Source organism: Helianthus annuus, chromosome 15 (assembly GCF_002127325.2).
Source record: "Helianthus annuus cultivar XRQ/B chromosome 15, HanXRQr2.0-SUNRISE, whole genome shotgun sequence".
In the NCBI taxonomy this organism is placed as follows: Eukaryota; Viridiplantae; Streptophyta; class Magnoliopsida; order Asterales; family Asteraceae; genus Helianthus; species Helianthus annuus.
The window spans coordinates 11112768-11140714 of NC_035447.2; the positions used below are offsets into that span (position 1 = coordinate 11112768).

The 27947-nt window shown below is 34.4% G+C and overlaps 1 protein-coding gene and 1 long non-coding RNA gene across 27 annotated transcripts; both read left to right on the plus strand.

The window, feature by feature from the left end:
• The first annotated feature begins 605 nt into the window (after positions 1–605).
• Positions 606–5604, plus strand: LOC110910608 (pectin acetylesterase 8-like). Of its 26 annotated transcripts, none has more exons than XR_002576298.2 (12): positions 607–887; positions 992–1075; positions 1571–2178; positions 2878–2954; positions 3069–3146; positions 3246–3351; positions 3489–3630; positions 3874–4044; positions 4140–4202; positions 4373–4485; positions 4849–4945; positions 5258–5604. XR_002576298.2 is itself a non-coding variant. In XM_022155234.2 (7 exons), the coding sequence occupies exons 3-7, from the start codon at positions 2139–2141 to the stop codon at positions 3661–3663; spliced, it is 483 nt and encodes a 160-aa protein (XP_022010926.2). In that variant the 5' UTR covers positions 607–887; positions 992–1075; positions 1571–2138; the 3' UTR covers positions 3664–3867. The 26 variants fall into 26 exon arrangements, 1 of the variants encoding a protein (XP_022010926.2); XR_002576294.2 differs by lacking the exon at positions 3874–4044 and having other exon boundaries at positions 608–887; positions 1571–1809; positions 1953–2178; XR_002576293.2 differs by lacking the exon at positions 3874–4044 and having other exon boundaries at positions 608–887; positions 1571–1809; positions 1958–2178.
• Positions 5605–26176: 20572 nt separating this feature from the next.
• Positions 26177–27482, plus strand: LOC110910609. Its single transcript, XR_002576306.2, has 2 exons — positions 26177–26509; positions 27116–27482. It is a non-coding gene; the product is annotated as an uncharacterized LOC110910609 (long non-coding RNA).
• The last annotated feature ends 465 nt before the right edge of the window (positions 27483–27947 follow it).

Below are 27947 nucleotides of genomic sequence, written 5' to 3' on the forward strand. Positions count from 1 at the left end.
AATTAAAGTTAAAAAACTTTAGTCTTATTTTTTTAAACGTATACTTTATTGCCTCATTGAGTTGTGAGAACTTAGTGAACTCCGACTTTGTATGCGAGTTTTAATTTGTATATTTAAATGTCAACTACTAATTAAAGAGGTTGTTGTAGACACTCAAAATTATAGTTTAAAAAACTTTAGTCCTATTTTTTTAAAAGTATACTTTCTTACCCCATTGAGTTGTGAGAACTTAAAGAACTCCGACTTTTCATGGGAGTTTTAATTTGAATAGTTAAATGCCGACTACTAATAAAAAAGAGGTTGTTGTAGACGCTCAAAATTATAGTTTAAAAAACTTTAGTCCTATTTGTTTTAAACGTATACTTTATTTGTAGTATGATTTTATTTAATCTATATATATATATATAAACATGATAAATAAGGGCTTAGTTGTCATGTTATGAGGGCTTGAGAGATGATGTGGCATCACCACAGGGCTTCTTGAAATTGGTTTTGGCTCCAAAAAATTCCTCCTTATTTATTTGGGTTTAGCGGGATCCGACAAACATGGTTCCGACCCGCCCATCTAAGAAAATGGATCCCTATATATAAGATATTTTGTTCATATTATACACACAGAATATCATTTCTTTCTCTTCCTTCTACACGTAAACCAAGGAATCCTTTGTTCTTCATCCAGTTCATCGATTCTTTGTTCGGGTCTCATGATGGATTCGGATCCTTTATATTTCTTTTAGCACTATCTTCCTTCACACAATTCACAAACCCTAGCTCTTCCCCTGCTTCTCTTTCTTTGCATTCTTATACCCTATCCTCCCATCGCTTCATCGCAATCCTCGCAGACTTATTGGAGACAAAGGGGATTCATCAGTCTTAATTAATCGCATGTATGTTCTTCCTTCTTGACCTTTAATTTTTTTGTTATTTGATTCGAATCGTATTAATCCTATTTTTAGTTTTTTCTTTGACTGCCATCATTTTTTGTTTATAGAAACCCTAAAAGTCTTCTTCTCCATCACATGTAAGCTGTTCTTGATTCAATTGCAAGGTCTCGATGGATCTGTCACTCTTCGCGGTAAGAGTTTCTAATTAAGAGTTCTAATTAAGAGTGCTGATTGTGGATCAATGAAATAGGAATTGATTTGTATTGTTGGTTTAGAAAACTAAAGATATCACAAATCTTTTGTATGCGTGATATGTTGTTTCATCGTTAACGATATAGGGTTTTCATGTATCGATAGTTAATGTTATTGTGATTACTTCACCTTCTACGATTTTTGGGATTTCAGCAATAAATTATATCCCTAATCTATTTTTTCATCTTCTTTGATTTTAGGGCTTTTACTTCAAAACGGGCGGATGTTCACTGTTATTAAAAAAAACATCTGTTAACACTGTTTTTTATGTTGATTAGACGATGAATTGTTGATTAGTGTTAAATCTTTTTTAAGGTCACCATTTCTTTTACTTCAAAACGGGCGGATGTTCACTGTTATCAAGTCGTCAAATCTTTTTTAAGGTCACCATTTCTTTAACAATTATTCATAGCACACTATTAATTGACATGTAGGTGAGGGCATGAATAGCTTGTCATTGGCTAATAGATCATCTATTACGAATTACGTGCAACGATGGGCTTCTTTCTTGTAGATCATGTTACACTGCAGTACCTTAAGTTAACAGAACGAAGTGATGATACTGTAAGCTTTCTTCTTTGTATTCTAAAATAAGTTAACTTTTAGTTAATAAAATTCAGGATGTGTTATCCGCCACGAAGTTTGAAGAATTGTCAAAGATGTTAATAGAAAGGTATATGGGAATTATACAGTAAAATAATTACAACTGAGCATTCAATTTCCCCAGTTTTGATTATGTATCTGATTAGATTTGGAATATATTTGTTGTATCATTAATTATGTGGTGCATGGTTTGATAATATTGACAATAAGAAGTGTAGGAGGCTGTATCACTCTTGAATGCTAAGATAATTCGTGAATGGCTAAAGTTATTATGGATTTCTCACATCATGCAACCTATTAGCTGAGATATTCCTTCATGGGGAAGGCCATTGGTGGATGAGCATTTAAATTTCTATATCTAATAAAAGAAAAGCTTGGCACTTGTCTGAGACAAGGTAGATGAAATGGGCAAGTAGCTGGAGCAAATTTTCTTTTAAAGGTGAGATTCTTACACCATGTGGAAATTTATGACCCGTGTAGTTGGTATGTTGACTTTTGAAAATCAAACTATAATATGTGGTGATTTTTTTTTGTGTGTGTATTTAAATATGAAACTTGGTCTTTGACTATATATGTCAAACTTGGAAAACCCCATATAGACTTGCGAAGTTTTATACATAAGTTCGTGGACTTTGTTTTTGCATGATCAAGACTTGTGCTTTTAAGATTTATCCCCATGTTTCGTTGTAGAGTTAGGTACTTAATCACTCATAAAAGGGGCTTTTCACTAAATTATATAATGTAAAAAGGTTTAATTACGTAGAAATGAAAGATCTTTTTTTTTTGAAAGAAAAAGTCAAGCACTTTGTTTTTATGTTTAAAAGGATAAGGAATTAAATCATATGTAAAAAATAAAGTCTATGAGCATATGTGAAGATTTAGTGACACTTTATAGTGTTCTTTAATAACTATAATTACTCATTTAAATTCAAATTTGAAACACTGTACTAAACTGTTTTATTCTAGACTCATTTTTAAACTTGATTGCCTTATAGTTTATATCCATGTCACTTCAATCCCCTTGGTTTTCTGCATCCAAATTTATACCCATCAAATTACCAAACTATGATATATCCTTTTCGTTGAAAGATTGTATTTTTACTTGTATATGTTTTTGAATTATTAATCTAATTTTCAGGAGTTGGTTCTTTTTCACAAGGAGTGATGGATGTCCGTTGTGGCTATGGAATTTGTTGCCATGGAGAGGAGTTTCAAGTACAGATCGATGAATTAAAATTTTATTTAATCTACTTAATTAGGGGTGTGCTATTTGATGTTCTTACCCGCTAGAACTTTGGAACAGAACTGATATTTTTTTCGGTTTTGCAGTGCCTTTTCCCTGAAAACGTGGTCCAAGAAATAGAAACACCACTTTTTGTAACAAACACGGCCTATGATTCAGGGCAGGTTAGACAAACAGTTCAGTATATATTGCAGTGTTCAGGACATAATATAAACGGTTTACTTTTGATGTTTTTTGATACAATTGCGGTTTACATTTTATAGATAAAGAATGCAGTAGCTCCTGGGGTAGTTGATCCTCATGGTAAATGGCACGACTGTAAAATGGATATTGAGCAGTGTTCATCTGATCAAATTGAGATCATACAAGGTCACTAATCACCCTAAGATAAATCATTATTGTAATTACATAGACAAATGGTGTTTTGGGTCAATCCAACTTTCCCGGGTATCTTGACCTGCACTCTATATTGACTAATGGTTATACTTTTGATTTACATAATTCAGGTTGGAGTTCATACGCGCATTGGATGGATTTTTTGGCACTTCTTCACCAAGAGGGATGTTTATCAACTCTTGCTATGCCCACTGCCAAACTGAAATACAAGAGACATGGTATATGAGTGATTCACCCATGTTGAGTAACAAGGTAAACTGGGCCAGCCCGTTTGTTCTCTTATAAGTGAGTCGATTTGAGTTATAATTTATCGCTGACGGGTCAAACGAGGATAATTAGTTGTAAACTTTTCATAAACTTAAACATGGGTTGTGAACTTGTAAGAGATTTATAAGCTTATTGATTGCTTATGATCCGTGTTTATAACTTTTGGTAATTTTTTTACACTTAATTGGGTTTGGGTATGTCGTAAAATTCAGTTTTTAGTGTACTTAGTTTTTCAGGTTGCTTTGGGTTAGGCTCGGTATGTGGTTTCGGGTCAGTTTCGATAACCAATTATAGGTAAAATCGACAACGCGCCAATGCTTGGACACCATGTATGGTCCATAGTTCATGGAACTTTTGTTTAGCTTCATAACTTCGTTTTAAAGTTTATTTGCTAAATTGGTGGGTTGAGCTACAAATTTTGAGATCTTTATAACTCGAATTTGTGGATTGAAAATTATATTCTGTTTGACATTTTTTTGACAATGGCTCTACAGAAGTATTGGCTCACCTTAAAGGGAAAGTTGTTTTCATGATCTTTCCAAATGGTGAATTTCCAGGTATTATTTTCATCTTTTAAATGACTCAAAAACTAATCTTTATCATGTCAATATAAGCGAGTCGGGTAACATGTCAAAAAGGGTTGGGTAAGAATCTGATTAAGATCATGTTAAGCACCTTTACACATGACAAAGTGATTTTTTCGCATGTTCTAACAGCTATAATGTAGTTCCCAGGATCATTTACACTACATGGGGACATCACATGAAGGTCATGTTGCAACACGCTCTGCAAGACTAAATCTGATATCTTTATTATGGTTTATCCAATGAAAATATAAAGGTAATTTTGCAAGGTTTATGTAGGGATATTAGTTTAATTAACGTGTCTTGACTAGAAAGTCTCTACTATTTTGATTATTGTGTATAATTCATATATTTTACATATGTTACTACCATGGTTAAAGCTAATGATCCATACACCGAAGAAAGTCTCCTTCGAAGTCTATGTTGGCTTTCGTTCAGACCTTTATATTCTCCAATAAGATCGCAATCTTCTTGAAATCCTACTATCCGTTAGAATTCTTTCTATTAACATGTATATAGCTTAAAACGATTCATATGCTTGATTTAAAAAGATTTTCTTGATTTAAGAAGATTTGCAAAGGAGAGCCAATATATATTATGTGTGATTTTTAATATGCAGGTCGGAATGTCAATTACGTTTAAGCAACAGTTGGTCATTTCTACAAACCAACCCTTAAAAATAAAATGCCTGTTGTTCACCTATTGCGAGCAAAACTGTAAGTAAACAATTTCAAATCTACTCAAATAGTGTGGATAGTTATAACTTTTTTCCACCTTTTCCTTGCGGAGATGACAATTTCAACCTATTTACCTTTGAAAGGGTTGAGTTGGGTTGTGTTGCGTGGTACCTGAATCTTTGTATATGTCTATAATCACTAATGTGTCAAATGGGTAAAATAAAAAAAGAGCTTAAAAGGTAACGGGATGAATTCGTCCAAAGTTATTTCAATGCTTATAAAGAAAAAATATATATGTTAAGTTATTCTAATGCACAGTGGATGTGTTTTTTCACTTATTGTGGCGTGCAGATTTAACGAGCACAAGTAATGGATGTGTTTTTTCACTTACAAGCACACATTTACCATAGACTTAGTTTGGTCAGATAATTTGGAATGGGTCCAACTGGTAATCAATTATGGATTTGAAGCAACATATCAAAGGGAAGTTGTTGAAGTTGGAGGTTGATCATCAAAATACATCAAGTTATCAAGATATGATTGTACATGTTTCAAACCGTATTGTCAATTAGAGTATTTGATTCATTTAAGATTGATGTGAAACAATTATATAAAGTTCAGTTGATTTTATGATTGAAGTAGTGTGATTGTATTAAGAATTATATATACCTAAGTAACTTGGTGCGTTTTTATCCCAATATCTCAACAAGCTTAGTATCTACACCAAAGTTTATATTATATAGTATCGACACTAAAGTTTATATTATATATTTAAACACTTATAATTTGGTTTTTTTTTTTTTTTTTTTTTTGTAGAGGGAACTCAATTTACTAAGGGAAAGGTTTTGGTAACTCGAAGGATATGCATCTTCAAAGGGACTCGAGTACTCGACTGTCTTTAAATTGTATATCACTGTATTACTAATTTATGTAACATGAGACTTTGTATTTTATTTTATTTATACATTTGATATTTATCTTAATAGTTTTCTCCAACCCGGGTAGCACCCGGGTGATAACCTAGTATGTAATATTTACTATATGATGATGATATTCATATCTCATCTCATGATCTATATATCCAAAAATAATATTTATATCGAAGTATTTAATATGTCATTAATATATATAACAGAATTTAATTGCAATTCATTTATCATAACCTCATAACTTATAATTATTTTTAAGAGTACTTACAATTTTATTATCCTTATTTTTTTTTTACTATTTTAGTGTTATTTTTTATAAGTCATATAATAAGATGGATTGTACTATCTCAAGAGAGAAGTGAAAACTTAGAAAATTATTTTGAATAGCTGAAAGTATAACTGATCTTTTGTTTTACTATTTTATTTAATAAGGATTATATACAAGTTTATAATTTACATTTTTTTGTGATTCAAAGACTACAATTAATGCCCCATGACAATTTCTCCTTCACCTTCACAATTATATTTTTATTTTTATTTAAAAATATTTTGTTATCCTTATTATTATTATAATTATTATTATTATCTATAAACCTCTTAATTTAAATTATAATATTATATATATAAAAAATATTTTGGTATCCTTCTTACTATTATTATTATTATTATTATTATTATTATTATTATTATTATTATTATGTCTCTCAATTTTAATTTTAATAACATAGGGAGAAATAATATACTTTTTTGTCTTTTTGTCTTCTTTTTTTTCTTTTTTTAGCATTATGATTTTTCATTTTGTAACAAAACTTTAGTTTTTATAATTTGTGTCACAAAGGTTAAATAATTTTAGTTTTTGTTTTACGTTTTTCTCGGATTTGTTCGTCGTTCGTTGCTATTTAGCACAGTGTTTGATAGTCACATTTGGCCCCTCAGGGTTTTTTTTTCATTCGTATTTGGTGGTCACATTTGGTCGTTTAAGTTTTTTTACCCCCTCCACTTTCTAATACGCATCGTTATAAATTCGACTCCTTCTATGTTTTACGTCACGTAAGTCACTTTGTGTTGGAAATTCGTGTTTTTTACGCTTTACCTGGTTTTGGTCTTCATTCGATGCTACTTAGCATGGTTTTACGTTCCTATCTCCTCAACGTTGGTAGCATGTTTTTATACCTACTGGCCTGCAACGCGGGTAGCTTAAAACTAGTATTCTAATAAAATAACATTAATTTAAACTTTTTCGTACACCAAATATAAAATAAATTGATAAATTCAGCCATTTTCTAAAATTTTATTTATATTTACTTAATAAATTTCTTTTAATATTAATATTAATTAATAACCAATTTATAGATATCACTTATTTTTATTCTTATCTTTATCTAAAATCAATAAATAACTTCAATTTTGCAATTTAGACCCTTTGTCTTTTTTACTTTTAACCTAAAATTTTTCATCTTTCCAATTTTATCTCAACTCTTTTTTATTTTCAATTTTGGTCCACCATACTTTTCATCTTTCTCAAGTTTTTCGTTTCGTTCTAAATTTTGTGAGTTAACGCACCGCGACGTGCGTGTGGGGTTCAATATTTTTTGGTATATTTTTTTCCCGTTTAACCGGTCCGTCGCGTCACATCTATTTTTCTGCGTTTGAAAAGTTCATCCAACACGCGAGTCCTGGATGGACTTAGTTTTTTTTTCTATGTTTTACGTTTCGGTTTAATTTCTCAGCAACAAGCGTGCGTGATTCAAAGATTTTATTTCTGCTTTTCGCTCGACGTTATTTTTTCCCGTTTTTATTTATTTTGTTTTTACGAGCTTTTCCGGTGTTGGTGATCGTTGACAATAGTATAGTATTGCTGCTACTTAAACAGTTTTATGACAACCGCTGCAACGCAGGGGCTTAATACTAGTTGTCAATAAAGTTTAACAAAAAATAATATCAAAAGGGGTAAGATTGGGCATATGTGGATTGATGGATTGTAAAATAAATACATTTGAGGGAAGTGATTGGGACACTTCAAAACAAGCTCTACACCCCTGCCTTTCCTGTAGCATACCAATGTCTACCCTCTATTAAATAATGCAGGGTTGTACTTGTAGGTTGTTCACGAGCGAGCATACAATTATTTTTGGTATCTTTGTTCGATTCGTTTACAAATCGAATCAAGTCGATGGACTCCTTTTCATCTGAGTCAAAATCAAACAAGTTTTTTGGATTGAACATCTAGTAATTTAGACAACCATATAGCATGAATTGACAATTGAGTCAACGAATTACAAAATAAAAATCCATGATACTTATGAATCGAGATGTTTACCGGATAACCTTCAAATCTTCAATCGTGAAGTTCTGATGCGGCGAACTAGGCTAGATTGTGAAAAAAAACTTAACCAATGGATGATAAAATCGGTTGCTAAAGGTCAAGAGACGTCAAAACTCAAAAGGATGTTTTTGAATTTTGATTAGGGTCTTAGACATTTACACTTTTTAGTATTCAATTGTTTATCGGGTTGGGTAATTTGGATTTTGGTTGTATATTGGTTTAGTTGAATATTACAGATAATAAGATAACGACGCAACAGATTGGTATGTATGTATACGTATATACTTGTGTGTGTACAGTGGAATGTTCAATTCAGAAGACAAATCAATGCGAGAAGAGCAAGAATTTATATTTTCATACTTAACAATTTTAAAGTATATGAACATTGTTGGATAGCAATGTTTATTTATCTATCTTGAAATTTACACGCATCAAGGAACATGTAGTTTGTGTAGGAAAAAAAAAATTAAACTTTAAAAAAATATGAATAAATCAATCTACACGAGTGTAAGTAAATGTAGGAAAAAATTTAAACGTTAAAAAGATAATAAACCACTCAATTTAGTGAGTTCTTTTGTAAAAAGTAAAACAAAAAAAGTATATAAGGGGTCTTTGGTTCACGTAATGTTTTGTTAGAATTTTAATTTGTATAGGAATTAGAATTTAAAGGAATTGGATTTAGAATTTAAACATTCTAATTGGAATTGAAAATTGTTGGAATTGGAATCTCAATTCCACTTTTGTTGTGTTTGGTTGTCAAATGAATTGGAATCCATCAACCCGGCACCCACAACCCCCGGTTCGGGTGGAAACAATGCGGGTCGAAACGGTACGGCCAAAACGGTTCGCGTCGAAACGGTACGGGTCGAAACAGTACGGTCGAAACCGTTCGCGTCGAAACGGTTCGCGTCGAAACGGTACGCGCCGAAACGGTTTGCGTCGAAACAGTTCGCGTCAAAACGGAACGGGTCGAAACGATTCGAGTCGAAGCGATTTGATTCGAAACGGTATGGGTCGAAACGGTTCGCATCGAAAAGGTTCGGTTCGTAACGGTTCAATTTGAAACGGTACGGGTCGAAACGGTTTGGATCGAAACCAGTATGGGTCGAAACAGTTTGGATCGAAACGGTACGAGTTGAAACGGTGCGGGTCGAAACCGTTCGGGTCGAAATGGTCGAAGATTACAATGAATTTACTTTAATTCCTTCACATATAGGAAGGATTTTGAATTCCTTTAGTTCGAGGAATTTGAAGGATTTCATGCTCAATTCCAATTCCAATTCCAATTCATTGTCAAACAAACACATGAAGATTGGAATTTAGATTCCAATTCCATCAAATTCTGTGAACCAAACATTTTAAGATATGGAATTTAGATTCCAATTCCTTTAAATTCCATTGAATTCCTGCGAACCAAACGCACCCTAAGAGTTTGGTTCTAGTTTATTTAGATAAAAATGAGGGTAAAACAACTATCATTGAGTGGACATCTTCATGTAATTTTAACTTTTTTTTTCTTGACCCGTGTATTCGGAATGCTTCTAGCTCCTTGTAGTAGCATTGTATTAGGGAAGTGGGGGTGGTTATCACTCATCACTCACAAATCCAATCAAGTTTCACTATGTCATCAACCATTATTTCATCACTCACAACCTTTTTTTAGTGGCGGTGGTCATCACTAGTGATGGAATTCTATCACGCACAACTTTTTTAATTTTTTTTAAATTGGAAATTAACAATAAAACACTAAAATTATAAATTTCATTAAAATTAAAAATACTAGTTCAATTAAACATATTAGAAATATTTTAGACTACAATTAAAAAAAGAGTAAATTACAAGTTTTTTCCTTTATGTTTACATCAAATTTCAGGCGCTGTCCTTTTGGCCAAAAGTTTACAGGCAGTGTCCTTTACCTTTCAAAATCTTGCACGTTTTATCCTTTAGACCAAACCAAGTTAGAAATGTCAGTTAAAAAATGTCATATGCAAGGCACATGAGGGTAAAATGGTCATTTTCCTCCCAACCCTTTCAATTTAAACCCTACAAGCATCTGATTCCCCTAATTTCATCTTCATATTGTTCAACCAAATCCTCTCCACACCTTACCCTTCTTCTAGAACATCAACAACAATGGCTTCACGGTGACCAATCCTCTTCGTCTCTTTCGTTATCCGGCGACATCTACAACATTAAACATGTGGTGAACTGTGGCGGGCGGGTGGTGTAAACGGGTCGGGTCAAGAGTCCAAGTCAGAATCCAAGACCAAGGTGTCCATAGTGTCATTGTAAGACCCTAATACGTATTTGACTAAAAGTCGCAGCGGAAGTTCAAGCCATAAACTTTCTTTCATTATAAACACCTTAACTTATTTAAAAATTAACTTTAACATAACTCTTTCACATAAATCCATCAATCAACTTATTTACTAAGTAAAGCATAGCTTATGTTTACTACATTATATACATCAACGTTCCCGTACAATCTCACTAGTGACTCGATCCTCGATCTCTGTTCCTTGATGATCCTCATGACTCGTACTACCTGCGCTCACCACATTAAATTCATAACATTAGTACGCATTATAAACATACAAGATTTATTCACGTTTACTTTTGTTCCGTTAATTCTTTACATCCCAGCTTTCCATCTGATCGTACATTCCGTGGTGAGACTTTCTCATTTTACCTGCGTTACACTTCGTTCACAAGGCACATTATTGTTATCGTCAATACTCAATTTCATTGAATACATGCGTATATACTTTCATACATACTTACATATGTGCATCCGTTCACACATAACTACTTACAAACCCACGTACCTACATTCATACGTACGTTCCTACATACGTGCATACCTACATACATACATGCATACATGTCTACATACATACCTATTACATGCCTTCTCACAACCCTACATACGTGCACACACTTTCGTACATACTCACTTGGATATATATATACACATACACATACTACTTACATACACACCTACATACATACATACATACATTCATTCATACATACCACTTATATTCACACATACATACATACATACATACATACCTTCATACGTATCTACTTAAGGAAATTCTTAATTTAGGATCCCACCTTTGGGTACCATATTACTACATATTCTTTAGGCTCCCACCTTTGGGTACCATATTACTACATATTCTTTAGGATCCCACCTTTGGGTACCATATTACTACATATTCTTTAGGATCCCACCTTTGGGCCCCCTACCCGTCGGCGACGCCCTCTAGTTTTTGCAGTTTTCTGCAGGTTCGTTTCGTCGTCCGTACGCACTAAAACGCACGTAACTTTTGAACCGTTTACCCGTTTGACCTCCCGTTTCTTCCTACATGCTTGTAAATTCACATTCTATCATATGAACATAAAATCTTACCTCCGGATTACGGAAATCCTTAACTTACATACATTCGACTTAACTATTATCTAACTATTTGACCCGTTAAGGGTATTCGCGCATTAATTGGTCTACGACTGACCAAACCATCATCCCCACTTCCATACCTGTCCAAAACATTACTCTAATCGAATAGCTTGCTTCTAAACCACTTTTAAGTTCGTTTACCCCAAAATACCCATCATGGGCATTTTGGTCAACCTTAAACCCATCATTTACGACGAAAGACTTTAACACATATTTGACCTCAAACATCATATTTAATTCATTACAACACTTTATTACTTACTTGTACTACGAAGTGATTACGGAAATCACTTACCTCGTGCATCCATGTTCGTAACCGCTTCCTTGCCCCATTTCGACCTGTTAGCCTTTCATGCTTGGTCCATGCTAGTGTGGTTCCTATCCTTTCATGTCGTCATGCCATAATAATGTTAGTACTCATGCTTATTCATATTAATACACATTTTCCAGCTCTTATCTACATTGACTTTCACTAACACGCATACAACATAAATCGTCAACCACATTGTTCAGTTAGACAACCTAACGTAATTCATAACATCATCCTTTACTAGCATGGTCATATATTATATATTTAGTACACATTCACTTCTTGATTGAAATTAAGTGATTAATAAAAACACATGGGGAGCATCGCCCGTTCAAGCACAATGTACAAGCTTCTAATGCATAGTCTTGACCAACACATACATTCAACCCGAATTCTTGTATGAGTTCCATCTAAGGCACATTCCTCAAGTTAGTATACTACTAATTACATCATTATCATGTTTCATTCATATATGTCAAGCCATTTCATACAATCTCACATCCTAACTTCACCTAGACATTTCATCAAACACTTGGCGTGCGTACAAGTTTCTAAACATGATGTACAAGTAACCTTCATTCTTTTCTTTCTAATTCTTGTTTTCAATCATCCAAACTACCAATAACAATTCAATCTCATACCATATTCAATATAACTAACAATTTGGTCACATGCAACATATCATATCAAGAATTAAACAAAGATTGGACATGGGTGACATACCCATGTCGCCATTTCTACTAACCCAAGTGGGTTTCATCTCCAAATCTCAATTAACATCAAATCTTGCATAATTCACATTCCAATGATAATTCTAACATATGTTCATGCTTAATTTCATCCCAATTCATGGATTAAGACCTAACCCATTTCGTACAAGATCACCAATCTTAGTTTTTGAGACATACCTTTTGATCCTCTTGTGATGGTGAGCATTAATTCGTGTTTATTCATGATTTTGAGCTTGGATTCAACCTTCAATTTGGACTTCTTTAAGAACTAGGGTTTGCACCCCTTTGTTCTTCTCCAGAGCATTCCACGCACACACACACGATGTATGTGTGTTGTGTGTTGTGATTTTATTTAATAAAACATAACTTTCCCCCTTGTTCATATATGGTCCCTCAAGTTTGTTCACTTGTTTGCTTTGCTAAACTTTTGACTAGGTATAATAACCTAGTTACTACATTCTATATTATTAAACATGGGGTCTCATTAGCAAATTTAGTAATTCGAGTTTTTGGAGCGTTACTTAACTAGGTTAAATAACCTAGTCGTTTATTTCATGCTAAGTCATATAAGAACACATGGCAATTATAAACATTCGGGTTTTGGGATGTTACAAGTCTACCCCCCTTAAAGAAGGTTTCGTCCCCGAAACCTTTCTCATTCAAACTAGACCAATTTTACTCTTACCCCTTTCAGGTTGTTCATTCACAATACTTACTACCACCTAAACGCTTTCGGGATCTTGACAAGGTGTTATTCATGCATGAACGTAATTGAACACATCGTTCCTATGCCCTCATATTACGTAAATTGCTTTCATAATTATACTTATGTTAGACTCTGCTCCAGAGCTCTTATTAGTGTCTTTTACTTTGTCTTTTACTTCATAATACTAGCTCTTAACACATATCATCACTAACGTTTCTTTCATCGAGTTTATTCCAATTGTATACAATTATTAACTGTATAAACCTTAGTCTGTGGTTTGTTTCTAACTTCCTATCTAAGCATCTTTCATTCATATATTTGCTAATCGAAATAAATCGATTTATTTCATACTACTCATACACCATACGCTACCTTTCATTTGAATCACTATGAGCCATGTTAAACATTCCATTACTATCATTACTCCCGATTACCTCTAAGCTCATAAAAGGGGTCGATACATTACCATACGCATACTATAATCATTCAAGAACTTATTATTACAGCTAGATTCACCCTTCTTAACTTATTTATCCATACTTAATCCACAAAGACTAAACATTATTTCCATGGTTACTGCTGTTATTTATGCCATGCGTATCTTTTCTACAATGTCTTGTTCAAATGAACATGGCCAACAAGCCGAGCATCAAAATTAGCATTTCTTAATAACATTTGCCGTCTTTTATATTCTATCAGAATTTCCATAGTTACTATCATTTAAGTTCAATACCACCCGAAGATCATTACAAACATTTGAAATTCACTCCTTATTGACATACATTCTTCTTATGTCAATTGTTAAAATTAAACTTTCCATATCATAACATTCATACCCATTCCATCATTCATTTCGTAGGTCGTACCCAATTAACCAATTCATACTTATCTAACATAAGTTAAACTTTTTACTGACCTCATCTCATATCATCCATCGACGATCTGCAACCCAGATCGATCCGCATTCTTCACGAGTACTAGTCATACCAGGCTAGATTTCATTCATCCGCGTAATGCGCTTTCGCCCGTGCACATCCTTCCACCAATTCGTTTGGTTTCATCACATCAAGAGTTCCTAACATTATAATCTACAATTTTTGCGGTTAGCACATTTCATTCAAGCATTCATTATACTAGGTGATTACTCACCTATATTTCCTTTTTCAACGTCCTACGTACAAACTTTAACACATTCCGCATTTCATTCCTTACATGCAATTCTTTTATTCTGGTTCCTCATTTCATCAACCTTTGCAGTTTGACCCTTTCCAGGTCAGGCTGTCATTTCTTACTTACCATAGATGTATTGAGGTACTCTTCGTACTTCTTTCCATTCATGCTTACTTGCATAGACATTCATTACATCATTTCGGTATTCTTAACAAAACTTACCTGTTCGTATTTAAATCATTGTCCGGGTCGTAGCCCGTCATTCATTATGACTCCTAAGAGTCCATTACTAACATATTTAACACATAACTTGTTCGAACTTCTTTCTTTCGCTTTAAAATTTAGGTTTGCATGCCCATTACGATCATTCTTTTGTTTATTACTTTACATTTACCCGTATGACTCGTTTGACACAACCATGGTCAAACTGTCGACACATTGTGATGTGGATTAATTTCATCCCTTTTTATATTTTAAATCCGTCCCGCGAACTCAATTGTCACATTCATGCCTTTCATTGCTTTCATGTTTTGAATCCGTCTAGCGGTTCCAAACATACTATTCATACATTTTCTTCCTTTCGTGCTTTGAATCCTTTTTGCGGATTCAAACATTTCATTTACATTACCCATTCACATCTTTCATTCATTACATGTGCTGAATCCGTCTCACAGATTCAAACATATCATTTTCTGCATTTCATTCCTACATAGTACTCTCAATTTCCCGAGAGCTTTACTACCCACTTCACCCGCACGCCCACCTTCTACCCAATTCTACAGATATACCTGCGATAATTACCACGGTCTCACGAACGTCATATGCTTCTTGCGTACTGGCCAGGTGCGCAATTCACATACTAATTCCGTGCCTTCAGGTAATCATCGCCTTATGTCCGCATTAGTGGGTCTCAGTTCGTGCTACATTTTTACAATTTTACCAAGACAATATCGTTGTCTTCCGTTTAGTACTTACCCTCCCAAGGAGACTTTTTCCTTTTTCTTTTAACAACGGTACCCATACATGTCAACATTGTGTACCTGGGGTCCGTCTGTCCATTCGCATCCTTGCCTGCCTTAGCATCCACCTTAGACTGCATTCACGGATCATCCTCTCCAAACTTTTAAGCTTACCTTGCACATAGCAAACCGTTAGCTTCTTCATATGAATACATACATACACGTTTTCATTCCATTTCTACCTTTGGATCTTGATCGAGTCATGGATTGTACAGGTTCCTTATCACAAGAGCACATAGGTTTGAGTTCAAGTACCTACCTTCTCGTACTTGATTCCCTCAAACCAGGGCTCTGATACCAACTTGTAAGACCCTAATACGTATTTGACTAAAAGTCGCAGCGGAAGTTCAAGCCATAAACTTTCTTTCATTATAAACACCTTAACTTATTTAAAAATTAACTTTAACATAATTCTTTCACATAAATCCATCAATCAACTTATTTACTAAGTAAAGCATAGCTTATGTTTACTACATTATATACATCAACGTTCCCGTACAATCTCACTAGTGACTCGATCCTCGATCTCTGTTCCTTGATGATCCTCATGACTCGTACTACCTGCGCTCACCACATTAAATTCATAACATTAGTACGCATTATAAACATACAAGATTTATTCACGTTTACTTTTGTTCCGTTAATTCTTTACATCCCAGCTTTCCATCTGATCGTACATTCCGTGGTGAGACTTTCTCATTTTACCTGCGTTACACTTCGTTCACAAGGCACATTATTGTTATCGTCAATACTCAATTTCATTGAATACATGCGTATATACTTTCATACATACTTACATATGTGCATCCGTTCACACATAACTACTTACAAACCCACGTACCTACATTCATACGTACGTTCCTACATACGTGCATACCTACATACATACATGCATACATGTCTACATACATACCTATTACATGCCTTCTCACAACCCTACATACGTGCACACACTTTCGTACATACTCACTTGGATATATATATACACATACACATACTACTTACATACACACCTACATACATACATACATACATTCATTCATACATACCACTTATATTCACACATACATACATACATACATACCTTCATACGTATCTACTTAAGGAAATTCTTAATTTAGGATCCCACCTTTGGGTACCATATTACTACATATTCTTTAGGCTCCCACCTTTGGGTACCATATTACTACATATTCTTTAGGATCCCACCTTTGGGTACCATATTACTACATATTCTTTAGGATCCCACCTTTGGGCCCCCTACCCGTCGGCGACGCCCTCTAGTTTTTGCAGTTTTCTGCAGGTTCGTTTCGTCGTCCGTACGCACTAAAACGCACGTAACTTTTGAACCGTTTACCCGTTTGACCTCCCGTTTCTTCCTACATGCTTGTAAATTCACATTCTATCATATGAACATAAAATCTTACCTCCGGATTACGGAAATCCTTAACTTACATACATTCGACTTAACTATTATCTAACTATTTGACCCGTTAAGGGTATTCGCGCATTAATTGGTCTACGACTGACCAAACCATCATCCCCACTTCCATACCTGTCCAAAACATTACTCTAATCGAATAGCTTGCTTCTAAACCACTTTTAAGTTCGTTTACCCCAAAATACCCATCATGGGCATTTTGGTCAACCTTAAACCCATCATTTACGACGAAAGACTTTAACACATATTTGACCTCAAACATCATATTTAATTCATTACAACACTTTATTACTTACTTGTACTACGAAGTGATTACGGAAATCACTTACCTCGTGCATCCATGTTCGTAACCGCTTCCTTGCCCCATTTCGACCCGTTAGCCTTTCATGCTTGGTCCATGCTAGTGTGGTTCCTATCCTTTCATGTCGTCATGCCATAATAATGTTAGTACTCATGCTTATTCATATTAATACACATTTTCCAGCTCTTATCTACATTGACTTTCACTAACACGCATACAACATAAATCGTCAACCACATTGTTCAGTTAGACAACCTAACGTAATTCATAACATCATCCTTTACTAGCATGGTCATATATTATATATTTAGTACACATTCACTTCTTGATTGAAATTAAGTGATTAATAAAAACACATGGGGAGCATCGCCCGTTCAAGCACAATGTACAAGCTTCTAATGCATAGTCTTGACCAACACATACATTCAACCCGAATTCTTGTATGAGTTCCATCTAAGGCACATTCCTCAAGTTAGTATACTACTAATTACATCATTATCATGTTTCATTCATATATGTCAAGCCATTTCATACAATCTCACATCCTAACTTCACCTAGACATTTCATCAAACACTTGGCGTGCGTACAAGTTTCTAAACATGATGTACAAGTAACCTTCATTCTTTTCTTTCTAATTCTTGTTTTCAATCATCCAAACTACCAATAACAATTCAATCTCATACCATATTCAATATAACTAACAATTTGGTCACATGCAACATATCATATCAAGAATTAAACAAAGATTGGACATGGGTGACATACCCATGTCGCCATTTCTACTAACCCAAGTGGGTTTCATCTCCAAATCTCAATTAACATCAAATCTTGCATAATTCACATTCCAATGATAATTCTAACATATGTTCATGCTTAATTTCATCCCAATTCATGGATTAAGACCTAACCCATTTCGTACAAGATCACCAATCTTAGTTTTTGAGACATACCTTTTGATCCTCTTGTGATGGTGAGCATTAATTCGTGTTTATTCATGATTTTGAGCTTGGATTCAACCTTCAATTTGGACTTCTTTAAGAACTAGGGTTTGCACCCCTTTGTTCTTCTCCAGAGCATTCCACGCACACACACACGATGTATGTGTGTTGTGTGTTGTGATTTTATTTAATAAAACATAACTTTCCCCCTTGTTCATATATGGTCCCTCAAGTTTGTTCACTTGTTTGCTTTGCTAAACTTTTGACTAGGTATAATAACCTAGTTACTACATTCTATATTATTAAACATGGGGTCTCATTAGCAAATTTAGTAATTCGAGTTTTTGGAGCGTTACTTAACTAGGTTAAATAACCTAGTCGTTTATTTCATGCTAAGTCATATAAGAACACATGGCAATTATAAACATTCGGGTTTTGGGATGTTACAGTCATCTTCTCAGTTTGAAGATGATTCTGGTGATTTATCCAAATCTTCAAGAACTGGTGGTGGAAATTATGAAGAACCCTTATCAAGAACTGAGGAATCTAACACGAGAGAAGTTGAAATGAGCATTGGAGATGATGATTCAAGTGAAAGTGAGAAGTCAAAGTCAGAGGATGAAACGGGTTCAAGTTCGGATACTAATGAGATAGAAGATGGTAAAAAGCCCGAATCTTTCCCATTTGCAAACAATTTGATTTGATCTGAATCTAAGGTTGAAAGTGTTGATTAATAGCTTGCGAACAATATTTGTTTAGTGTAGATCTGAATTGACGTTGCAGGTTTGTTAATTGTAGTACATCTGGGAATTTTTGTTTGAAAAGCAAATCTAGTAGAAGCTCGGATTTGATATGTAAAGATCGAATCTGAGTTGAAGGGTGAACAGATCATTGTTTTAATGTCGATTGTTGTTGCTAGAAGATGTTAGGATTCGTTGTGGTTATTGGTTATTAGGGTTTGTATTTGAAGCATAGTGGAAAAGAAAAAAGTCTTTGCAAATGTTGAAGAGAAAGCTGGTGTGGGATATAGATGGGGAATTGAAAGGATTGAGAGGAAAATGGCATTTTACCCTCATGTGCATCACACATGACATTTTTTAACTAAGATTTCTAACTAGGTTTGACCTAAAGGACAAAACGTGCAAGATTTTGAAAGGTAAAGGACACCGCCTGTAAACTTTTGGCCAAAAGGACAGCGCCTGAAATTTGATGTAAATATAAAGGACGAAACTTGTAATTTACTCTTAAAAAAAAATAAAGAATCTGTAGGAAAATCCATTTGAAAAATATGTAGAATGTGTGATATGTGTTTGTGTTTTGGTGTGAGTGAAATGGTTAAAAATTGAGAATATTATATAAATGGTTTAAAGGTTTTTTTAAATTAAAAGTTACCATTTTTAACGGTCATAAAATGCCAAACGGTCAAATTTCGAACAACTTCAACGCATGAAGTTTTCCACGCGTTCTATTTTCAACGCGTTAAATTTGATGGTGGCGGCGGTGTGGAAATTGCCATCACGCGTGATGGGCTTCCATCACGGATCCACCCCGCCTCCCCTTATTAATAAGAGTAAACTGCCAAGATGGTCCCTGAGGTTTGTTCATTTTTGACACTTTAATGCAAAACTCAAATCTTTTGAATCTGGGTTCTTATGGTTTCAATTTTGTTGTCATTTTCATGCAAAAGCAAAATCTGGTCAGATTTTCAGTTAAGATCCAACTTTGTTTGTCCTTTTCCTTACTTTTAAAGAATGACAAAATGGTCAAATTTTTTTAATTTGTTATAATAAAATATTAAAAGATCATTTTGACCATCATTAAAAGGAGAAAAAAGACAAAAAAGCTGGATATTAACTGAAAAATCTGACCAGATTTTGATTTGGATGAAAATGACAACAAAATTGAAACCACATGAACCCAGATTCAAAAAGTTTGAATTTTGAACTAAAATAGCAAAAGTGACCAAACCTTATGGACCATTTGGACAGTTTACTCTATTAATAATAAAATCATTCGTCGTTCTGAAAACATATACTAAATTAGTTGTGTTGCATAAGACAACTAGAAGGTATTGCTCTTCTCAATTCTCATGAGATAACTTTATGTTTAATAATTTACTCATTGGTTGATGTATATGTTATTATTCGTGTATAAAATATTTATCTAATACTAATAAAAAGGTATAGATAATGTCACATGGTATTCTCATACTAAACAAAAGCCTACTTAAAATCATATGTCATTTTCTCCTTCAATTCACATTTATTATTATTATTAATTATTTAATTAATTAATACAACACAATAAAAAATTCCTTAACAACTTAATACTAATAAATATTTTATTGTTTACTTAGATATTAATTATTTATAATTTTGACTTATGTTAGTTATTTGCAACAATTCTATTTATAATAAATAATTTCATATATAATGTCAATATGACAACACCTTCTTATTTTTAAAAAAAAAGATTTCTTTACAATAAATTATTATTTTATATTATAATAATAAAAAAGGTAAATAATAGGTTAATCTAATATTTGAAAACCGGTTTACTTCCATGCTTTGAAAACACTTTTAATGTTATTAGACCTGTGTAACAAACACGTTTAAGGATATAATATCTTCATACTAATTTTGATACAAGTTTATGCTCACTGGATGTCCTAAATGGAGTTATAATTTTAGGCTTGCCAAACCATTGATAATTAACAAAGGTCAATGTTCCAGTGACGTTATCAAGAAATATTCATTGAAAGAATAGTTTATGTAACGAACTCGACTACATGTCCTATACCTAGGTGACTAGGTTATTGAGACACTCATATTATCCTCCGGAAGTAATAATAACACTTGAACATTTATCCCTAGATTTCGTTTAATACCGCCAAATAGAAAGATTTCATTTATATTGAAAAGAGATAGATTCCTCTCGCCCAATGTTTTGCCATGACAATAAATAAAAGTATAGGACAATTTTTATGTAAAGTTGGTTGTTTCTAAGAGAATTGGTTTTTACACATGACCAACTGTTGCATCATCTTTGGTAAAGAATTCACTTATGTAAATTTACGAAGAGAATATAAAATTAAATAATTTACAAATTTATATATCCTTAAACCCGTGTAGTACACGGGTCTAATAATCTAGTAAAGGTATAAAAATGAAAACAAAACTATGGTATAAATATGATAGTCACATGTAGATCATTACCAATTTTTTACTATTGGCTAAGCAATGTTCAATGGTTAATTTTTGTTAGACCACCCGATGCACTCCCGGGTAAAGCGTTTGCGAGTTTAAATCCGGGCTAGCATACTGCTGCCATCTTCGCATGTAGACTTGGTGGGTTCGGCTGGCTAGCACGGGTATCCGCGTGAGTTTTGTGTTCTTCGATGCTTTTTTAATTGTTGGACCCATTTGATCGTTTACATTTAAAAAAAATCAAATATAAATAATTTATTACCTTTCTCTATTTAACCAACCTATTTCATTATTTATCTAGGCCATAAATAAAACTCTCTCAATTTTCTATTTTCATCTACCAAAACCTTTCAAAATTTTATATTCCCATCTACAAAAATCCCATCTCAAAATGGCAAGAATCCGGTAGACCGAAGAAGAAGACATCACGTTGGCGATGTTTGTCGTAGTCCATCACGAGCGTTCATCCCTAGTGGAAGGGCTACCTTTTTGAACTGGGTGTACCACCAATTTTGTATCCACGTTGGTGAGACCCCCGAACCGTAGATCAAGTAGACTCACGTTTCTTGTTTGTCGTTTCAAGTGTTCAAGATTCCATAGAAGGTTCTTGAATGTGGGAAATCCCCACAACGAGCTCTCTAAGGCGGAAGTTATTCAAGTGGCCCTTGTAGACTACAAATACGCCTACGATGAGAACTTTGAACACGTTTCGACATGACAAATTATTAAGATCTATGTTTAAGTTTTATGTAATGCTTTAGATTTTATGTTATGTAATGTTTTATGGATTATGTTTTATTTTATTGTAAGGTTTTAAGTTTTAGATTTTATTTTTATGTAATGTTAAATTTTAAGTTTTATTAATGAAGTTTAATTTTAAGACTTTATTTAAATAAAAAAATTAATTTTATAGCATGGGTAGGCGCCGCGCCGCCAATATTTACTAGCTAACAGTGGCGAAACTTGAAATTTCCGACCGGGAAAATATTGTATCAAATGAATGAGACTCCAACCTATGACCTTTACATTAAAAGACAATGAAATACCTTCTCTCAAACCAATTGATCTAGTACTTATCAGCTATAAATTATCTATGTAATTGAAATTTTTAGATCATATAACGATAGTAACTGCTAAAAAGATAGCAATGGCCAATGATGGTCAGAGCCCAACTACTCAGAGGTGGGAAGGTTTATTCCTTTGGAGGGGGCTCATGCCCGCATTAATCTTGAGTTCGAATCTGGGCTGTTGGGTTAATCCTGACAAGCGGTTGCCTTTTCATGCCAGCTACGGATCAAACGAAGCTTGTGTGTATAAATTGGTGTCTTTGGAACTAATCACTATAGCCGTCCAAGAAAAAAAAAGAAATTAATAAGGGTGAAGGGGGCACCCCCTAATTAGGTGAGGGAAAACTTTTTTTAACCCAATCATACGTTGTCATGTCATTTCCCCTCTATAACTTCCTTCTTGTCCAAAAACGTACGGGGTGCACCCCTCTTAGGGGAATTGTTTTTTTATTAAAAAAAAAAAAAAAATTTTCATTGATTAAACAGTGCCCTCTCTCCTCCCTCTCTTCTTCCTTTCTTCGGTGACTTCCCACCGATTTTGGGCCCCCGAATTGTGTCACCGCCTGGATGGCGGCACCACCACCGAGCGGCAACAACGGTCCCCGCAATGGGTTACCGATTGTGCCCCGCTCGCTCACCCTAAGGGTGTTCGGTGTGGCTTTCGGTAAACCCACTTTACCGATTCGGTAAAGTATGGCAAACCAATGCCAACCTTTTGCCACATGAAGTGTTTGACGAAATGGGTTTAAAATCGGTGAGGCTTTACCGATGCGGGAAAGGAGAAAGGAAAGAGAGAGGGGGGTGTGGGGTGGGGTCCATTCCAATCTCAACCAATCACATTTTTTTCCTTTTTTTTTATTTAAAAAGTTTACCACTTCACCAAATGTTTAAACCATTGCCAACACTTTTCAGCAAAGTTTAAACATTTTTAACTGATTGACATGACGTGCTCTAATTGGTCGGTTTTTTGGTTTACCACTCCAAAGTGTTTAACCACTCCTTATTACACCCTAAGTAAGGCAATGGGGGTTACGTTATGTTATGTAAAGTTGTAGTACAAAGTCAATCTCCGTTGCCTCATTATGATGTCTATGCTGACATGAATGCATCGAAGCCACACCTACGTCTACACCTACACCTACTCCTGCTACCTTCCATCACTACACCAGTCAAAACAAAGACCAAGATTTAAATACACCCACCCCACATCAATCCATATTTTACTCTTCTTTTTTTCATTAATTTATTAACAAATTTACATATCTATACTACGTAAGTTAATATACCTTAATAGTACTATCCAGTACCCGAAACTGATTTACAAGAGTTGAATAATTTCACTGGTATGGAACTATGGATGTGTATGACACTATATATGATACCCAACCATATTATCCCGAACATACATACCTGTTACATACCCGTATACGTTTTCTTTTTATTTATAACTAGTTATTTTCTGTCCGTGCGTTGCGGCGGGACCCAATTACTATAAAAGGCGTGTCAGCAACGGCAAACAGATACTAAATATCAAAACATAAATAAAATGACGTGGTAAGGATAATCACTCTGTCATAAAAAAACGATTTTAAATAACCTAATATATAATAATAGGACCCACACGTCCTATACGTTGGAAATTCGGTTGTTTTCAGTTCAGTTATTATGGTGTTAACACGTTAAAATATGGATGAGCTCGGTACCGGTAACGACAGAGAAAGTACCGATCCGGAAAATCATCGAAATTAGGTACCGGCACCGAAAATGCGCGGTACAATACGGTATGGTATTTGAAGGTAAAAATCAATAAATACAGGTATGGTGCTAGACCGGTGTCGAACCGAAAGTAACGATTCTGAAAACGCCAAAAGGTGGGTACCAAATTGGTACCGAAAATGATTTGGCATAGTAAATTTGGTACCGATACGATACCGGTTCGTTTACAGGATTTGATACGATTTCCTCATCAATATTCTAAATATCCAAGCTAATTTTACATGCTACAATTCATTCATTACAGAAAAAGACAAAAAAGGAAGCAAAATAAGTTGTTGTGTATATAAAACCTCATTCAAACGAAATACAGTTTACTTACTGTGGGTATGAAGAGTAATCTAAACGGTGCAATTACTTGCATTGCTGCGTTGCTACAGGATTTGATGAGCTCGGTACCAACCGGTACCGAAAATACCGTTACCGAAATCCCCAAAAGTGGGTACCGGTACCAAATATACCTAGTATGGTACGGTTCGGTACCGGTCGGTACTGGTACGGCACCAGTATTTGAGGGTAAAAATCGGTGAATACCTGTGCAGAACTGGTACCGAAAATACACCGGTTTAGTAAATTTGAGACCGGTACCTATACCCGATACCATTTGCTCATCTCTTAATGATGTTATTATTCATTCCATTCTAATTTTAAATAATTCTAAATTCTAATCTAATATTAATTTAATAGTAAATGACTGTTCATTCAGTTTCCATTTTATCATATATAGATTACCTAATTAATAGAGTAATTTATTAATCCACTTTAGTATTTATTTTTCTTTTAATTTCCTTAAGTAATTAAACTGTATAAAAATGAAAACGGTAAAAAATGCATTTGAATGAGTTAAATGTCATTTTAATCCATGTGGTCTGGGTCATTTTGACAGTTTAGTCCAAAAGTTTCATTTTTCGTTGTGGGTTCAAAAAGGTTTCACCATTGCCATTTTAGTCTACTGGTTACTTCCCATTTTTCTATTAACGAGAAGGGTAATTCGGTCATTTATATGGCCGAATTGCACTTCTAGTTAACAAAATTACATATAAAATGACTGAATTGCCCATCTCGTTGACTGAAAAAATGGATTAAGTTAACCCAGTGGACTAAAATGACAACTGTGAAACCTTTTTGGACACACAGGTGAAAAATAAAACCTTTGAACTAAACTGCCAAAATGACCAAAACCACAGGGACTAAAATGACATTTAACTCTTTTTTTATGAATGTTTTCTTAACAAACTAACAAGTATAAACGATAGCTATCTGGCAATAAACTTAATGATACCTGACGAGTGTATGACTGTGTCAAACAAAACTTTATAGTCGTGTAAAAAACTGTGACTACTGTTCACAACCATTTTTTTATAATATGCAGAATCCGGTCACACAAAAAATACAGAATGAGATGTGAATGCTGTTACGAACTTTATAAGGGGAGGCGGGGTGGTGCGTGATGCACCTTCTACCACGCGTGGACTTCAATAGACTCCCACCGCCACCGATTAATTCCACGAGTGATGGAATGTTCAGCGTGATAAATTCAACGAGTGATGGGGTGTGAGTGATAAATGGATGTGAGGGGGTGTGAGAGTTTATTGTTGGATGTTGTGAGTAATGACCATTGCCACTAAAAAATATTGTGAGTGATAAAAAAATGGTTGATAACATGCCAGAACTTGATAAGTGATAGCCACCCCACCCCTAAGAGTTACAAATAAAAGAAAAGAAATATAAATAAAAGGATGATAGGAAAATGGGTTGGTGGTACAAAGAAAAAGACGAAGACTGACCGGAAGTAGGACCATCAATCTTGTAACTTCTTCCTCTTTCCCCTTCCTGTCTTGTTACTTTCACCTTCTCTCTCTCATATACATCATTCACAGTCACACATACATACAAATACATATGCAAAACATTGTTCTGCATAGAGAGAGAGAGAGAAAAACCACTCAACAAATCCTTCTGTGTTTACTTCTGGGCTGTGATCTATTACCTAAATTTGGTGTTTCTATACATACATTGTTCCAATCTCTCTCTCTCTCTTTTCACTGGCGCCGGCACCGCCGGTGGTGGTGACACACTGCTTATAAAATGCTTCCATGGCCATGAACTCACTGCAATCACTTACTCTCTCTCTTCTAATCACTCTTTGTTCTCTCTCTCTAACCTCTCATTGCTTGCTTCTCCTAATTAGTCCCTCAACATCCTCCACCACCCCCATCCGGGTAATTAAATATAATCTTAACATTAACAACTCCGTCTTCGCCCAGCCTGTACTGTGCTGGGCGAAGACGGAGTTGTTGTAAATAATATTGAGGGTGTAAGCTAGCCGAGCCCGTCTTAGCTTTAAGTTCGGCTCATCTAACTTATGAGAGTTCGAGCTCATATAAGTTCGTCTTGATTCGAGCTTTTAGCTAACCGTCGTTGAGACGGGGTTGAAATAAAATTTAGGGTGTAAATGAGCCGAGTCGTCTAAGCTTGAGTTCGGCTCATTTAAGTTACGAGAGTTCGAGCTCATTTAAGTTTTGACTCATTTCAGTCTTTTAGCCGGCCAAAGTTTGAAATGGGCCAATGTAAGTAAAAGAGCCAAACTCGTTTTGGCCCGTTTCAAAAAAGTTTGAAACGAGCCAATATAAAGTGTAAAAGAGCCGAAGTCACTAAAGTTGAGTTCGGCTCATTTAACATACCAGAGCTCGAGCTCATTTAACCTTGGCTTGATTCAAACTTTAGTGAGCCGATCTCGAACAGCTAATAAGCGACATGGCTCTTTTACATTCTTTGGTAATTATTTGTATAATTAGGGTTTAATTTTTTTTTTTTTTGAAAATTAGGGTTTAATGTATGAAGAGAAAACAAGGCTGGGATCAACACCACCAAGCTGCCACAACAAGTGCAACCTGTGCCACCCATGCATGGCGGTGCAAGTGCCCACAATGCCGGGTCACAACCGAGTGAAACCGGGTCAAGACCGAGTCAAGCCGGTGGATTACTATGATCAACCACCATCAGGTGGCAGTAACAACAGGTACTCAAATTATAAACCGCTTGGTTGGAAATGCAGATGTGGGGGGCACTTGTATAATCCTTAGTTCCTTGTTTAATTACCAAAATAATTTTTATTTTAAGTTTAGTTGAGTGGAAAGTACATATTTATTTGTAATGCATTTAATTTATGTGAGAGATTTTTGTTTGGAGTTTTCTGTTAATTTAAATTCAATAAAATAAATAATGTTGATCTAATAATTGTTAAGGATGAAATATGACATCAAGAATACACAGTTAATCAATCAATAACTTTTGTCGGACTATTAATTTGTTTTTTTGTTTGTCATATAATATGCCATTTAGTTTCCTACATAGATTTTGGTAATATATATTTTGATATGAAAGCAATATATTTTTCAATTGTGAAATGCATTATATGTGATTTATCTCAATGTATAAATAAGAAATTTATGTGGTGTTATTAGAAGTTATTAGATATAAACTAATTAGCATGATTAATGAAAATTATTATATTTTATTAGAAGTAATTGATACTTCTTAATAAGCAGTTTTAGGAAAGGAAGTCCCTTTTTGATGAAAATAATTTGGGGTGAATAACTTAAGGATCATCATGATGGAAAATATTTTGAGGAAAATAATTTTGATTGTGTTTTTCTA

What these genes read in the sequence shown, in the direction of transcription:
- LOC110910608 (XM_022155234.2), top strand. Translation starts at nt 2,139, where the DNA reads ATGAAATGGGCAAGTAGCTGGAGCAAATTTTCTTTTAAAG. An exon ending in GAGCAAATTTTCTTTTAAAG is followed by an intron (nt 2,179 to 2,877) that starts GTGAGATTCTTA and finishes TCTAATTTTCAG; the next exon opens with GAGTTGGTTCTTTTTCACAA. An exon ending in CGGCCTATGATTCAGGGCAG is followed by an intron (nt 3,147 to 3,245) that starts GTTAGACAAACA and finishes TACATTTTATAG; the next exon opens with ATAAAGAATGCAGTAGCTCC.